This window comes from Ictalurus furcatus, chromosome 26 (genome assembly GCF_023375685.1).
Source record: "Ictalurus furcatus strain D&B chromosome 26, Billie_1.0, whole genome shotgun sequence".
NCBI classification, from domain to species: Eukaryota; Metazoa; Chordata; class Actinopteri; order Siluriformes; family Ictaluridae; genus Ictalurus; species Ictalurus furcatus.
The window spans coordinates 11,655,782-11,670,122 of NC_071280.1; the positions used below are offsets into that span (position 1 = coordinate 11,655,782).

The following is a 14,341-nucleotide window of genomic DNA, read 5'->3' on the forward strand; positions in this document are numbered from 1 at the left end:
GAGCAATGGAAGAAGGTGGCCTGGTCTGATAAAACTCTTTTTTTTCATCATGTGGATGGCTGGGTGCATGTGTGCCACTTACCTGGGAAGAGATGGCACCAGGATGCACTATGGAAAGAAGGCAAGCCGGCAGAGGCAGTGTGACGCTCTGGGCAACATTCTGCTGGGAAACCTTGGCTCCTGGTATTCATGTACATGTTACTTTGACACGTACCACCTACCTAAACATTGTTGCAGACCAAGTATACCCCTTCATGGCAACGGTATTCCCTAATGGCAGTGGCCTCTTTCAACAGGATAATGCCCCCTGCCACACTGCAAAAATTGTCCAGGAATGGTTTGAGGACCATAACAAAGAGTTCAAGGTGTTGACTTGGCCTCCAGATTCCCCAAATCTCAATCTGATCGAGTATCTGTGGGATGTGCTGGCCAAACAAGTCCGATCCATGGAGGCCCTACATCGCAACTTACAGTACAGGACTTAAAGGATCTGCTGCTAAGGTCTTGGTGCCGGAAACCACAGCATACCTTCAGAGGTCTTGTGGAGTTCATGTCTCGACGGGTCAGAGCTGTTTTGGCAGCACAAGGGGGACCTACACAATATTAGGCAGGTTGTTTTAATATGATGGATGATCAGTGTATATTGTGCAGTCCTATTCTGTATAAGGAGAGAGCTAAATCCAAAACCAAATAGTATGTCGTCTGCTCTACATATCATGTGAGAGGTATATTTAACATTATGGAAGGTGTCTCAGGTGTCAGCACTTTGTACCGACCATGAGAAGGTTATCAGGACAGGGGACTTGTTGGTTTCTCTGTAAAATGAAAAGCTGGATGTTTTTTTATTGACTGGGAGAGAGAGAAAATAGAGACTGGCGACTGAATGACAGTTTATAGCTGCTATAATATCTGTGATAATAGGAATTAATTCATCTCTTGACCGTTGCACAACATTAAATGCAACTCTGTGTAAATGTTTCAAAAGCACAATGTGTTGTTCATTAATAAATTAAAATTTGCAATCGTTAGGAAATTGTTGTGGTATAAAAGCAATAAAACACAGTTATAAAAGGAAAATAATCCACTTCACAGAGATCGCATTTTGGCTGCATCACACCACCCCATGATATTTTATTCTTTATATAATGTAGCTAGTCAAAGCCAGGTAGAGCTGAAAAGCATCTAAGTAACAAAGAAACTCTTGTTTAGTCACGTGTTTTAATTGCATTTGCCTTAAGGACAAAGTGATTAGTATATGCATATAATGAATCTTTCATCTACAATCTAATCGTCAGTAAACACTAACCTTTTGTTTGTACTAACCTTCTTGACTAGTATACAGTTTAAATGCATTTCTTTTAAGTACTTGCATCTTTTGACTGGTAGGGTCCATACACCCTGAGGGGGCGTGTTCTGCCGCGGCCCCGCCTTTATGCAAATGTGAGCGTGGAGCCTGCGCGTATCCGCGCGCTCAATGAATGCGTGAGCGAGGCGCTCCAGGAGGAGTGTCCGAGTGTTTACACGAGTCAAACCGCTCCGTGTGTGTGTGTGTGCGCGCGCGCGCGTGTTCGTGTGTTTATGTGTGCGTGCGTACGTGTGTAAGAGCGAATATGCCGTCGCTGTGGGATTGTTGCCACTGCTGCCCGACACATTGAGAAATAAATACGAAGATCGAGAGGAGCGACCGGCGTCCAGCCATGGGAGGCCAAATCACCCGTAACGCCTTGTATGGTGAGGAAGTGACCGTTTAAGCCACATACATCCAGCCGTTTATTGTCATATCTCATTCTGTGGCTGAGCGTTAATAAGGACGAATGCTGTTGGCTATAGAAGTGCCATAAACGCCGGCATATAACGGATAGAAAGGTTGTGCGCTCCCATTGTTCCTGCTTTAGACACATATTGTATGATTATATCCTGTTATATCCTGTAATGTCATCCTATTAGCTCGCGCACCTTGAAGCGTTACAACCGCTCGCGCACTGCATCAGAGGCTCGCGGCGTGAGGAGAGCGCGCGCGCGCGCGAGAGAGAGAGAGGTGGTGTGGTGGATTTTGAATCTTCATTTAACTGGAATTAATGGAAAACTTTCACGTTTTAACACTTTATACAGCTGAGAGACAATAAATCAGCGTTATAAAGGCCTTCCGTAGTGATGCAAAAATTATAGGCAAGAGCATTAGAAGTATGCACTCTGTGTCAGGAATATATGCTCTCAGTGTACTATATGAGGCTTAGTGGTTAGCACGTTCGCCTTACACCTCCAGGGTTGAAGGTTCGATTCCCGCTGTGGACACTGTGTGTGCAGAGTTTGCATGTTCTACCCGTGCTGCGGGCATTTCCTCTGGGTTCTCCGGTTTCCTCCCCCAGTCCAAAGACATGCATGGTAGGCTGATTGGCATGTCCAAAGTGTCCATAGTATATGAATGGGTGTGTGAATGTGTGTGTGATTGTACTCTGCCAAGGATTGGCACCCCATTCAGGGTGTACCCTGAAAAAGTTGGGATGGGAGAAGTAAGTGTTCCTAAAAAGAAACAGCTGGAGGTTAATTGGCAGCAGGTTAGTATCATGGTATATAATGGTATACATGATATGAAAAGAGTATCTTAGAGAGGCACAGTCTTTAAGAAGTAAAGATAGGGAGAGTTTCACCAACCTGTGAAAAACTACACCTACAATTTGTGGAACAATTTCAGAATAATGTTCCTCAATGTAAAATTGCAAGGACTATGAATATCTCATCATCTACAGTACATAATATCATCAAAAGATTCAGAGAATCTGGAGAAATCTCTGTGCACAAGGGTCAAGGCTGAAAATCAATATTGCATGCCCGTAATCTTTGAGCCCTCAGGCGGCACTGCATTAAAAACAGAGCAGATTCTGTAATGGAAATCACTGCATGGGCTCAGAAACACCTCCAGAACTCATTGTCTGTGAACACAGTTCTCTGTGCCATCTATAAATGCTGGTTGATGCTCTATCATGCGAAGAAGAAGCCATATGTGAACATTATTCAGAAACGCTGCCGTCTTCTCTGGGCCAAAGCTCATATAAAATGGACTGAGGCAAAGTGGAAAACTGTTCTGTGGTCAGACGAATCAAAATTTTAAATTCTTTTTGGAAACCATGGACGAGGAGAGGGACAATCCAGCTTTTTATCAGCACTCAGTTCAAAAGCCTACATCTCTGATGGTACTGGGGTGCATTAGTGCCTATGGAATGGGCAGCATCTGGAAAGGCACTATCCATGCTGAAAGGTATATACAGGTTTTAGAGCAACATATGCTTCCATCCAGATTCCATCCCATCTTTACTTCTCAGAGACTCTGCCTCTCTAAGATGCTCTTTTTATACCAAATCATGTTACTGACCTGTTGCCAATTAACCTAATTAGTTGGAAAATGTTCCTCCAGCTGTTTATTTAGTATATGTATATGCACCCAGGACCCTGTATGTATTCAGTATTAGACGTATATGGACTCAGTACTAGAACTGTAGTAGAACTTAATTTTATAACACATTGATTGATATAATCTGAAGTAGTCTAGACCGCTGTCCTTGGGAAATGCTAGAACACATGAACACATTCAGAAACACAGGAAATTATTCCTGCCCGAATGCTATTACAATGAAGAAGTGAAGATGAAGGGGCAAAGAAATCTTTTCTAAATATTCAAAACCGTCCCGCAGAAAAAGAATTAAGCAAATGTAAGTAGTTTGATGAGAATATAATCAAATCAGCATGAACTATGGCAAACTTACAGTTCACACTGTTGTCATTAATGTATTTACAAATGCATAAATATAGCTTATGGTTTCTTTTGTTTGTGAGTTTGTGAGCTTGATGGCATTCCCCGACTTGTGAGACCAAAAGTAACCTTATGATTTTTGCTCTGGTTGATAATTTTAAGATGTAATAACCTTTACATAACCATTTGCACATCTTTTTAAGTTAAAAGGACACAATGCAGAGCTTTTTACATGCTCTTTGAGTCACTTTCTCTTTCACACACACAAACACACGCATGCTTTGTTTGTATGTCTCAGTGCAGCTGTCTGGCCTCAGGTTAAATCCTGTACACAAAGCCCACAATCATTCGTCCTAATTTAGACACCGTCATATAGCCAATTAGGCAAATATGGCCTGTGTGCAATAAGCCAGGCTCTTGGTGTTGATGAACGTTTCTCTTTCCTTCTAATGTCAGCTCAGTTTTACTGTTCCCTCACTGTCTCACTTCACTTTAGGATCTGCAGTATCTGGTCCCAGTCCAGTATAAACAGGTATCTTCATTTTAGGCTTAGCTCCAAGGTCAACACACAGAGATGATGACCTGTGGTCCTATTACAACTGATCTGTATTCAGCTATTCTCTAGGTGTTCTGCAGGTGTAGACATGAGATCAAGGGTTCGAGATATAGAAGTGGACTGTATACATTATATTATTATATACTGAGATAGTATTTTAGCTTTTTGTGTTGGGTGGGTGGTTTTTTTGTGTGTCAGGCTAAAAGAGCTCTGGAGATGATTTTACAATGCCCTTGTAGGCTATACAAGATGGATCAGTGTGTGGGTGTGGGTGTGGGTGTGCTTTCAGTTTCTCACAGACAATTCTGGTTGAGAAGTCGAGAAGGTTTCTGAAACTCCATATTGAGGTATTGACCTTTCTGTCATGTGATCACACCGTTTTAATGAAATATTGATTAGCTTAATGTCATGACGCTAGAAAAAGGGAGCCAGTACTCTAAAAATAAGAGTGTGGATGCTTTCTGTATTGCCTTTTTTTTGTCATGTTATGGTAACCTAAAATTATCACAGTTTCACTGTATCCTCCAGTGGAGAAAAAAAAAATATTATGAATTCAAAAGTCTCTTTGCACATTTGTGTATATATAACAAATACCAAAAGGATGTAGTTAATAGTTAATATCCGCTGACCATCCTTCTTTCTTAGAAAAATATTTTTGAGAATGATTTTTCATAAAAATCTCCAACACTGTCAGCAATTCTTATGTTGATGTTATTGAAAGAAAGTGAGGCTGCAAGGAAAAGCATGTGCTGAGCCAAGAACAGATAGTTGTTTGGTTTAATTCTCGTCAGCAATGCAGCGTTCATATGAGTTTGGTATCTGATAAAGTCACAAACATGCTAGGAATGTCAGCAGAGGTAGTACTGTAACATGTTTACATCAGTAGCAGATACCACATCCAAAGGGTTTTCAGTGCAGTCCACATCCATTACGTGGAGAAAAAGAGGATTCTGAAGTATGATTTAAGGGACGTCCATAGAGACGGGGTCTTTGGGGATTCACAGCCAAACTCAAAAGGGATGAAATGAGAACAACTGGTGTGAGGAATTTGATTGGGTAAAAATAGATTGAAATGCATTTTAATCAGTATTTTAAAAAAATCAACAGTGAGGCAAGTGTCCAATCGTACACTGTGACTCATTGTTAAACGTTGACACCGTAACAACCCTAGTCAACATATTTTCATGATTCGATACTTACTTTTATCTCTCGTTCTTTGATAATTTGAAGGTTAGGACTATATTGAAAGTAGGTGCCATCTTCTACACAGATTCAAAATTAAAAAAAAATAAAAAAACACCCCCTCAGCACATGCCTTAATCTCACTCACAGAACTTAAAGTAACATTTTGTCTACATTGTTTTTAGCACAGTACATCAGGTTAAGTACTAGTATAACTACTACTACTTTGCTTTTTTTTTAAAACCATGAATGAAGCAGGATTTACCAGAATGACTAAATAATAATCACAATCTTGAGCATTCACCTGAGACGTCTTTGTCTAGTGCTGTGAAGTGAAAAGTAGCCCTGTGGATAATTCAACTGTAAGTGTAGGCAGATAAATGAGAGGACAGTGAAGCTGATTTTAGAATTCTGTGTTAGTCTGCTTTTTGAGTAACATTCAAGTGTGCAAAGTACAGATTTAAAGAGTTTTTGTCACCTGCTGCAAGTGCTGTGCGCCTAGCTGTATATTCAGTATACACCAGCATCATTTTTGAATCAGCAAAACAATAGCACTGTAGAAACACTACTACTCCTTTTCCTAAATCTGTCAACGGGCTGTTTACATTCTCATAAAGAAGCTAATGTCAATTCAAGTTGACACAACCATGAATTTTTGATTAAAGTATTTGTAGGACTCAAATTTTAGTTATTGAAAGCAATGGTTCTCAAAGTGGGGTCCAAGCACCACCTCCGTGAAGGATACCCAGGGGGTATGTGATCAAATCCTTCCCTTATCAAAGTTACAATTTTTTAAGCATTTAAAGTTATTAGACTGGTTATTTGAACCAAATGGGTTTATTCCAAACTTCAATATGTCAAAAAAAAGAAGGCAGAATATTCATGTCAAGTGGTAACTAGGTTCTGTCGTTGGAAATCTCAATGCTCTATGGCTACAATAAATAGCCAAAATCTGATTGAACATACAGTAATTTATTATATTATTGTAAATAATGAGCCTAATTTTTGAGTAGTTGAATGATCGGCATGGGTCCATTAGCGTCCATTTATGCAAAAAGCCTGAGAAACTCCGACTTAATGGATACACAATATATTTCTTGAATCAACTCTTGTTTTATTGACAAATCCTAAATAATACTAAGATTTATTTGAAAGCACAAGGATGGTGGGCTATAGTGTCATAGTTCATAGTTGTTAGCAGATGTAATTTCTCTAGCACAGACGCATCCAATAGCAGTGCTTGGGCCCCTACTGTGACAACACAGGGTCTGTTAGTGTGGCGTGACAGGAACATATGTGTGTGGATCAGGTGGCACCGGTGCTTGGTAACCAGGCCTGCTTTCTCTCTCCTTCCTCAGTTTCATTATGATGACTCACTTAAACCTTTGTCTAGCAGCACAAATGTGTATATGACAACAGGACACATCGACAACAGATCATCTACAGTAGAAGGCATGGCATGACTCTGGCGTCTACAAGAATGTTAAGCTGCAGCAGTATAGTTCACTGCAGATTTTGTGCTCTTGGGGAACTAACAGTATGAGCAGTGTTTCTAACAATAATATGTTTGAAAACCTGGGTGCATTATGTACAGGATTAATGATATAATATTGGTTTATCAGTAATCAATGAATATATCAATGAAAAAATAATCACTGATGAGTGGTATTTTGCAATAACAGCACACCCTGAAGTGTTTAATTCCTCTTATGCTGGAAAAGGTTGCCAAAGCTAACATTTATTTATTAATTAATAGATCGAAACATCATACTTTTTATCCATTTACAGTTATGTGTAATTTTGTGGAATGTCCACTAAACAATTTCATTTCTGGTACATTTTAACAGCTATAAACAGTTCCCTGCAGCCTATTTTTCTCTCTTTCTTGAAGTTACAGAGTAACTACTATTCTCTACATTAGTACTATCAGTACTACTGCACACTGCACTTTACATAGCTGCATCAGTCACTTTATACTATGGAACTCGATTTTTCTGCCAGTACTGCTGCTATACTTGTGCTGCTACATTACACAATAACTTACAGTTTACAGTCCATGTTCTATGTATCTATTGTCCTGTGTATTTACTGTCCTGTGTATCTATGTCTGTGTATTTACTGTCTTGTGTATTTATTGTTTTATTCTGTGTATTTATTGTTTTGCACTCGTCTCACACTGTTGTGTATTCTTACTTTATGTAGTCTCGTATACTGTTCAGTGTTGCACCATTGTCCTGAAGAAACATCATTTCGTTCCAATGTATACAAACTATATATATAGGATTGACAATAAAAAACCCACTTGACTTAACTTTACTTGAAACCACAAAGTCTTGAAGATTTTCCCATGTTGGAAAGCTTAAAGCTACAACTTTACCGCTGACTGTTACAACACACTGACAATGAAGGCTCATTCCAGAATCTCCTCTCAGATAAATCATAACATTAAACACATTTTTATTTACATATATAAATAAAAGAGTGTCCCTCAAACAAGTCCCTGTGTATGTACTATCAGGTCTACTGTTATATAAAATGAATCAGTCAACACTCTCATACCACTCAGATTTGAGAAGTTAACAGCTTCCTGTAATTCATCTTGGGTAGTCTTTGCTGACGGGGTTTAAGTTGCCAGGGTGATGCAGTGCAGTTGAGATCCTGACAGCTCATTTTGTATACCTTGGTCATTTTTATATGGCAAGGACATCTAAATTATTTATGCACTCCTGTCTCTTGTCCACATTTGATAAATATGTGGCTGGCCAAATTTTTTTTGTTGCTCGCATTGTTTGTTGCTCACATCCAGACCCATGTACACAAAGCTCCATTTACAGTGTTTACTGAATAAACACACAATACATCAAGCTCCACTTTTCCACCATTGGGGTATTTGGTGGCATTTCACCCAGGGTGATCTTTTGTAAAACTGACATAGGAACAGCTCTTTGTGCTGAAATCCTGTTTTAGACATTCTTTCAAGAACTCAAGAAATGGTAAACAACATCTGATCTGATCCCAACAATTATTTCTCTAGAAGGGCTTTTATGAAACAGTTATTCTTATTAAGACTGATTATGGAAAATCAGATCCTGTTTATAGGGTAAACGAGCTCAGGACCTTGTCGTTTACAGTTTATTTGGGGACAGGTGTACTATTTACATTTATTTGATTCTGGTTGTCTGGGTTTTTTTAATGCCCACACCCAAGCCAAGCTGGCACCTGTCGGTATAAAAAAAATGCAAGCTTTAACGTTAGGGGCGTGTATTACTGTCAGAAAGCACTTTTTTTTTTATGTACATGTAAGATTTGATTTGTTTCAGAAGACTTTAAGAAAAGTACAGAAAATTATTAAGAACATCTTTACACCTTTAAACGTAATTTCCAATATCCCCATATCCTCCCTCAAATTAGATAGGTGACTAACAATATAAACTAGCTGAAATTTGGTAAGTTGGACTGCAGTAGCTCTCTCAGTTTGCTCTGTTACATTCTCTGAACCTGTTAAAATACAGCGTATGCCACTGTTTTGTTTTATTGTTGTTTTTCTTAATAATTACTAAGTTAATTAGCTTGATATCTTAGCACACAGGTCCTGCAACTAAAGTTCACCATGTTGTCATCTTGTAATAATTTCATGTCAAACATGATTTTTTCAAGCTGTAGAGTTTGTGTTATAACATCACAATCTTAGCTCATATGAGTCCCTCCAGGATTGACCAATTTTGCGATTGCAGAAATTAACGCAAAAACAGCAAACACCGCAATATTCGGAACAGCTTACAATTTTCTCAAAATTACCACAGATCTTCTGCAGATTTTGGCCAAGACACGTCGCTTGACATCATCACAATGTGCATTCAGCCAAAGCCCTCTTCGATTCACATGTGTCGACTATGAGTACAGCTAGAAGGTCGCATTTAGTAACAAACATCACTGCGAAAGACCGTGCAAAACTATTCACAAAAACACTCTCCAAGTTTCGTTGCAATTTTTTTTTTTAAAGCCGCAGCAAAATCAAGCATCTTTGGACACAACAATCACAAAAAAAACTTTATAAAATTCTGTACAGAGTGTCATGTAACAGTGCCTGAATCATTTTTCATGAATTTATTACAAAGAACTGAAAAGGTTCTCAGGTTTAAAAGGATCATCTGGATCAGCATGCAATTAACCATGCAAAAACACATCGCTAGCAGGGGTATGTGCAAAAATCTATATATCTGTAAAAGTATATAAATGTATAGCAACTAAAGTGGCCTGTAATTCAGATCACATGAACAAATTAAACAACAGCAAAACCAAGAAGACATGAACATGAACCCAAAATGGAAAGTGTAGCATCACATGCTAGAGTGTGCGTCAGTGTGAGAGAATGCAGCTGGAGGATGTTTACAGTAAAAGGAAATATGAACATAAATGAATCTAATGATGCTTTTATTTGTGCTTATTGTTGTCAAGGGCATTCCTCTGATGTTATTTTAGATGTGATTTCACAGCATTATTATGAGCATACAAATGCTGAAAACATGCCTAATGGAAGTCAGTTTATTCAAAAGAAAGAATTTTTACCTTTGCCTTTTGTGTCCAATCAGCAATGAGCATGTGATGTTCAATAAGGACCTCTTGGTTTATGTTAATGTTTTGGTTTTGTGTTCTCTGGTGTGATGCTGTGTTTTTAGCTACATTGTTGGCTACAGTACACTAAACAAAAAGTTTTGCTTTGGCATTTTCTGATTTGCTTTTCTGTTTTTAGTTTATGTTAAAGTCTATCACAAGGAAAACTTCTTATCACTCACATAATAATTGCCTGTAAATAGTCGCAAGTTATTGTATAATGTTTACAGCTACTTCTAGTACTGTTGTCCCGCTTTATTTCCTGGTCACTACACAGCCTGACACTGATTCATTGAGACACTGAGTCAATTGCTATTACGTCTCAATAAGGCTGTATTCAGAAGGGGGTCTGTGCTAGAGCTTTGCCTCTGATAATGACAGATACCATGACATTTACCATGGGAACCACCAATCAGACACGAGGTTACCTCATATCACTTTGAATATATGTGTTGCTTTAACCCATTGTGCTTTCTTACCTTCCTTACCTTGAGAAAGCTGTTACTGTTGACTCTCTTTTGTAGCGTGTCCATGCCAGATAACGTGATTATGTTGGCCATGATTTAATAAAATTCCATATGGCCCATTTAGTAATTGTTCAGTTAGCAGCAGTCAGTGCAGACTCTGTTTTTATGCTGCTTTTTAATACCTCAAAAACAATTAAACAGAGCAGAGAAATAAACTGACTCCTGGGCCTTTCTTGACTATCAATGTTTTAAAAAATGCCTGTTATGACTCATGCCAAAAGGCATACACACACAAGATATCAGGAAGTCAGTTGGATGCATCATATAAATATTTGCATTGCCAACTGACAGAACTATTAGGAGAAGTTATTTGCATATCACCTATTATGCGGCAGTTACCGTTAGATCTTTTATTGTACACATCTGTTTTTCCTGAAAGGTGCAGTACTTGAGATAACACTACAGATGCTTGATCCCAGTTTTACATGAGAACACGGCAACAAAGCAGTTTATTTTGTTTGGAATGCGGGCTTTAAATGCTGTTCTCCTTCGCTGCACGTTTTACACATTTGGCTTGTAAATTCAGTTTAAATGTTTCTGCAAATCCAACAGATCCCCTTGTTCTGAACTTAAGCTTTCCCTTCTTCTGTTTTGGAAACTATTTTACAGCGATGAAAGCAGCTTTTTGTATGTTTGTGTGACAGTGCATGCATGGCTTTGTGTGCTTACACATAGCAAGATGCGTGTGACCTTTAAGAAGAAAATGATCGTGTTTCACTTTCAGTGACCTTCCATGTTATCTACATTTCCATGACATCATCTAACACCAAGTCTGTATTACGGCTACGTGATTCTACATTAAATAAGAATAACAAATTTTAGAATTGAGATCATAATTAGTAGACATAAGTACACAGCTTATTTCATAACTTTTCACATGGAGTTTATTACCATTTAATTTCAATATCTGAAGTAGAAGCAATGCACCATTGGTGAGTTAAGAGTGAGACAGCGAGTGTAGCCATGACTCACTCACCACATATATTTATTTCATGTAGTCATTGTTTAGTAATTGGGAATTTATTATTCAGTACATAATATTAAAATATTTATATTTAGCCAGACTGGACAAATTTGTTGCTTTTCGCTAGAAGCATGCACTTGGATTGTTTTAAAATTCACTCATAGCTTCGCTTTTGGACATTGTTTCTCCCTTTTTTCCTTTTGTAGACTTATAGAACACTTGAGCTACAATGTCTGTGGTCATTGGTCTCAGGGAGTAAGGAGGAATTGTGGTGCTTTTTTATGTAATGGTTGCTACATTGTTGATGGTTTTACTGCTTTTCCTTTATTCTAATTGCATTGAGAAGTGAATCAAGATTGTGATTTTAATCTTTTTTTTATGCAGGTATGATCTGTATTTAGGACTGGGTAATATACAAAGACATCATATCATAATACATGAAGCCATTTCTATGATACATGATATGGGTCTGTTAATATGCAAAACAGGAGTCTTGATTTTTTTTTTTTTAAGACAAAATTAACGAACACTTAAAACACTTAAGAAATGTTAACACCTAATCGGCTACTTCCACTCAGAATTTGTTGTTGTTAAGAGCTTATGCTTCATCTTCTAGCTCCAGTCATGTTCAGCTGTAGTTAATGAGTAGCTTGCATGTTGGCACTTGCTGTTAGGAAGCTAATTACCCAGTAATTATGCACTAATTGCCCAAGTTTATTTGATTAGTTGAGTCCATGTTTCCCATGATTGTGGATTGGCACTGACCAGATAGCAAGATCTCTAGAGAAGTTTATTAAATTCATTTAGAACTGCAACAGGGAATCTTAAACAAAATGTAATTGTATTTTGTTCATTCTTCCTAATTCAGGAAAAATTATTCAATCTCACCCACAGTCTTGGTAGCAAATGAGAGCGAGAGAGAGAGAGAGAGAGAGAAATGTGCGTCTGTTGGAGTGTATGATCGCAATGTACCACAGGCTCATCTGTGCATCCTTATGTAAGAGCTTTCTGCTGCTTGCAAGTTATTTGGTGAAATAATGGGTTGCCATAGAAATAGCAGAACCATGATACATCTCTAGGAAAGCAGTGAGTATGTGTGTGTGTGTGTGTGTGTGTGTGTGTGTGTGTGTGTGTGTGTCCACAATGACGTCGTAACACTCAATGGCATACTTTATGACTGGAAGCAATGATAAGCTATGTGATATCTGCTGTAAGGGGTGCATACTCTATATTTTGCACTCGTGGGAATCTGCTGTGCAGTGTGTTCACACTTATGAATCTGTGATGTGTGTATCATTTTACTCTGCACCACCATTTAAATCTAGGTCATAAATGCTTTATGTATGAACTTTATGTTATGAACACACACACACAGTGACACATTTAGTATGCTCCATTTTAGTGTCATAGATAGATGTGAAAAACTAATTGCCCCCTTAAATTTAAAATCTGGTTGTGTCACCTTTAGCAGTAATAACTGCAACGAAATGCTTCTGATAACTGGAGATCAGACTTTCACTTACTTCTAGGACTAGACCTTACTCCTGTGCTGTGGATCACTGATTGCTGCATAATCCAGTTGCACTTGAGTTTCAACTTAAAAGTAGCAAAGCATCCCCACACCATCACACTACCACCACCATGCTTGAGCATAGGTGTGATGTTCTTTTTGTGGAATGCTGTGTTTGGTTCAATCAATCCACAGAACATTCTCCCAAAAGGTTTGAGGATCATCAAGGTGAGTTTTGGCAAAATTTCAGATGAGCCTTAATATTCTTCTGAGTTAGCAGTGGTTTTCACCTCACCACTCTTCCATGGATGACATTTTTTCCCAGTGTCTTTCTGATTGTGGAGTCATGAACAGTGACCTTTATTGATGCAAGAGAGGCCTGTAGGTCCTTTGATGTTGTCCTTGGCTCTTTTGGGACTTCCTGGATAAGTAGTTTCTGTGCTCTTGGAGGAATTTTTCATTTGGAGATAATGGCTCTCACTGTGGTTCTTTGGAGTCCCAGAGCCTTTGAAATAGCTTTGTAACCCTTCCCAGACTGATGTATTTCAATCACCTTCTTCCTCATCATTTCTGGAATTTCTTTCAATTTTGCCATAGTGTATTACTGAGTAAGACCTTTTAACCAACTTCATGCTGTTGAAAAAGTTCTATCTAAGTGTTGATTTGATTGAACAGGGTTTGCAGTAATCATGCCTGGTTGCGTCTAGACCAGCTGAACCCCATTATGAAAGCAGTTTCATAGATTTTGAGAATTAGTAACTACAGGAGCAAATACATTTTCACACAGGCCCAGTTGGTATTGGATAACCTTTTGCTTCAATAAAAACATTATCATTTAAAAACTGTGTTTTGTCTTTATTCAGGTTGCCTTTGTTTTATCTTAGGTTTTGTTTTAATTTCTGGAACAATTTAGTATGAGATATACACAAAAACAGAAGAAATCAGGAATCAACTTTTTCACAGCACTGTACGTTATCAAACTTCTAGAAATCAAACTATAACTTTCAGTAAAAAAATTACTGATCAAATACAGTAGGCGGGAACTGCAGTACAGTTGGTCAGGCAGTACAGTACAGACTAGAGATGACTCAATTCATACTCAGAAATTGATATCTGGAATAATTCTTTTTTAAAGAGTTATACAAAATCATACCCACTTATAATTTTATAGATATTGGATTTGAATGGGTGTGTATAACATGATGTATGTTGATTATTAGCTAAAACAGATATTTTA

At 38.2% G+C, this 14,341-nt stretch overlaps 1 protein-coding gene across 1 annotated transcript in view; it reads left to right on the forward strand.

Annotated features, from left to right (window-relative positions):
• Nucleotides 1-1,439: 1,439 nt before the first annotated feature.
• Nucleotides 1,440-14,341, forward strand: part of neurl1aa (neuralized E3 ubiquitin protein ligase 1Aa) — a 57,828-nt gene continuing 44,926 nt past the window's right edge. Inside the window, exon 1 of the mRNA XM_053615285.1 lies at nt 1,440-1,731. Within this exon, the coding sequence (XP_053471260.1) occupies nt 1,698-1,731 (34 nt within the window). The 5' untranslated portion in view covers nt 1,440-1,697. The remainder of the gene's footprint in view (nt 1,732-14,341) is intronic.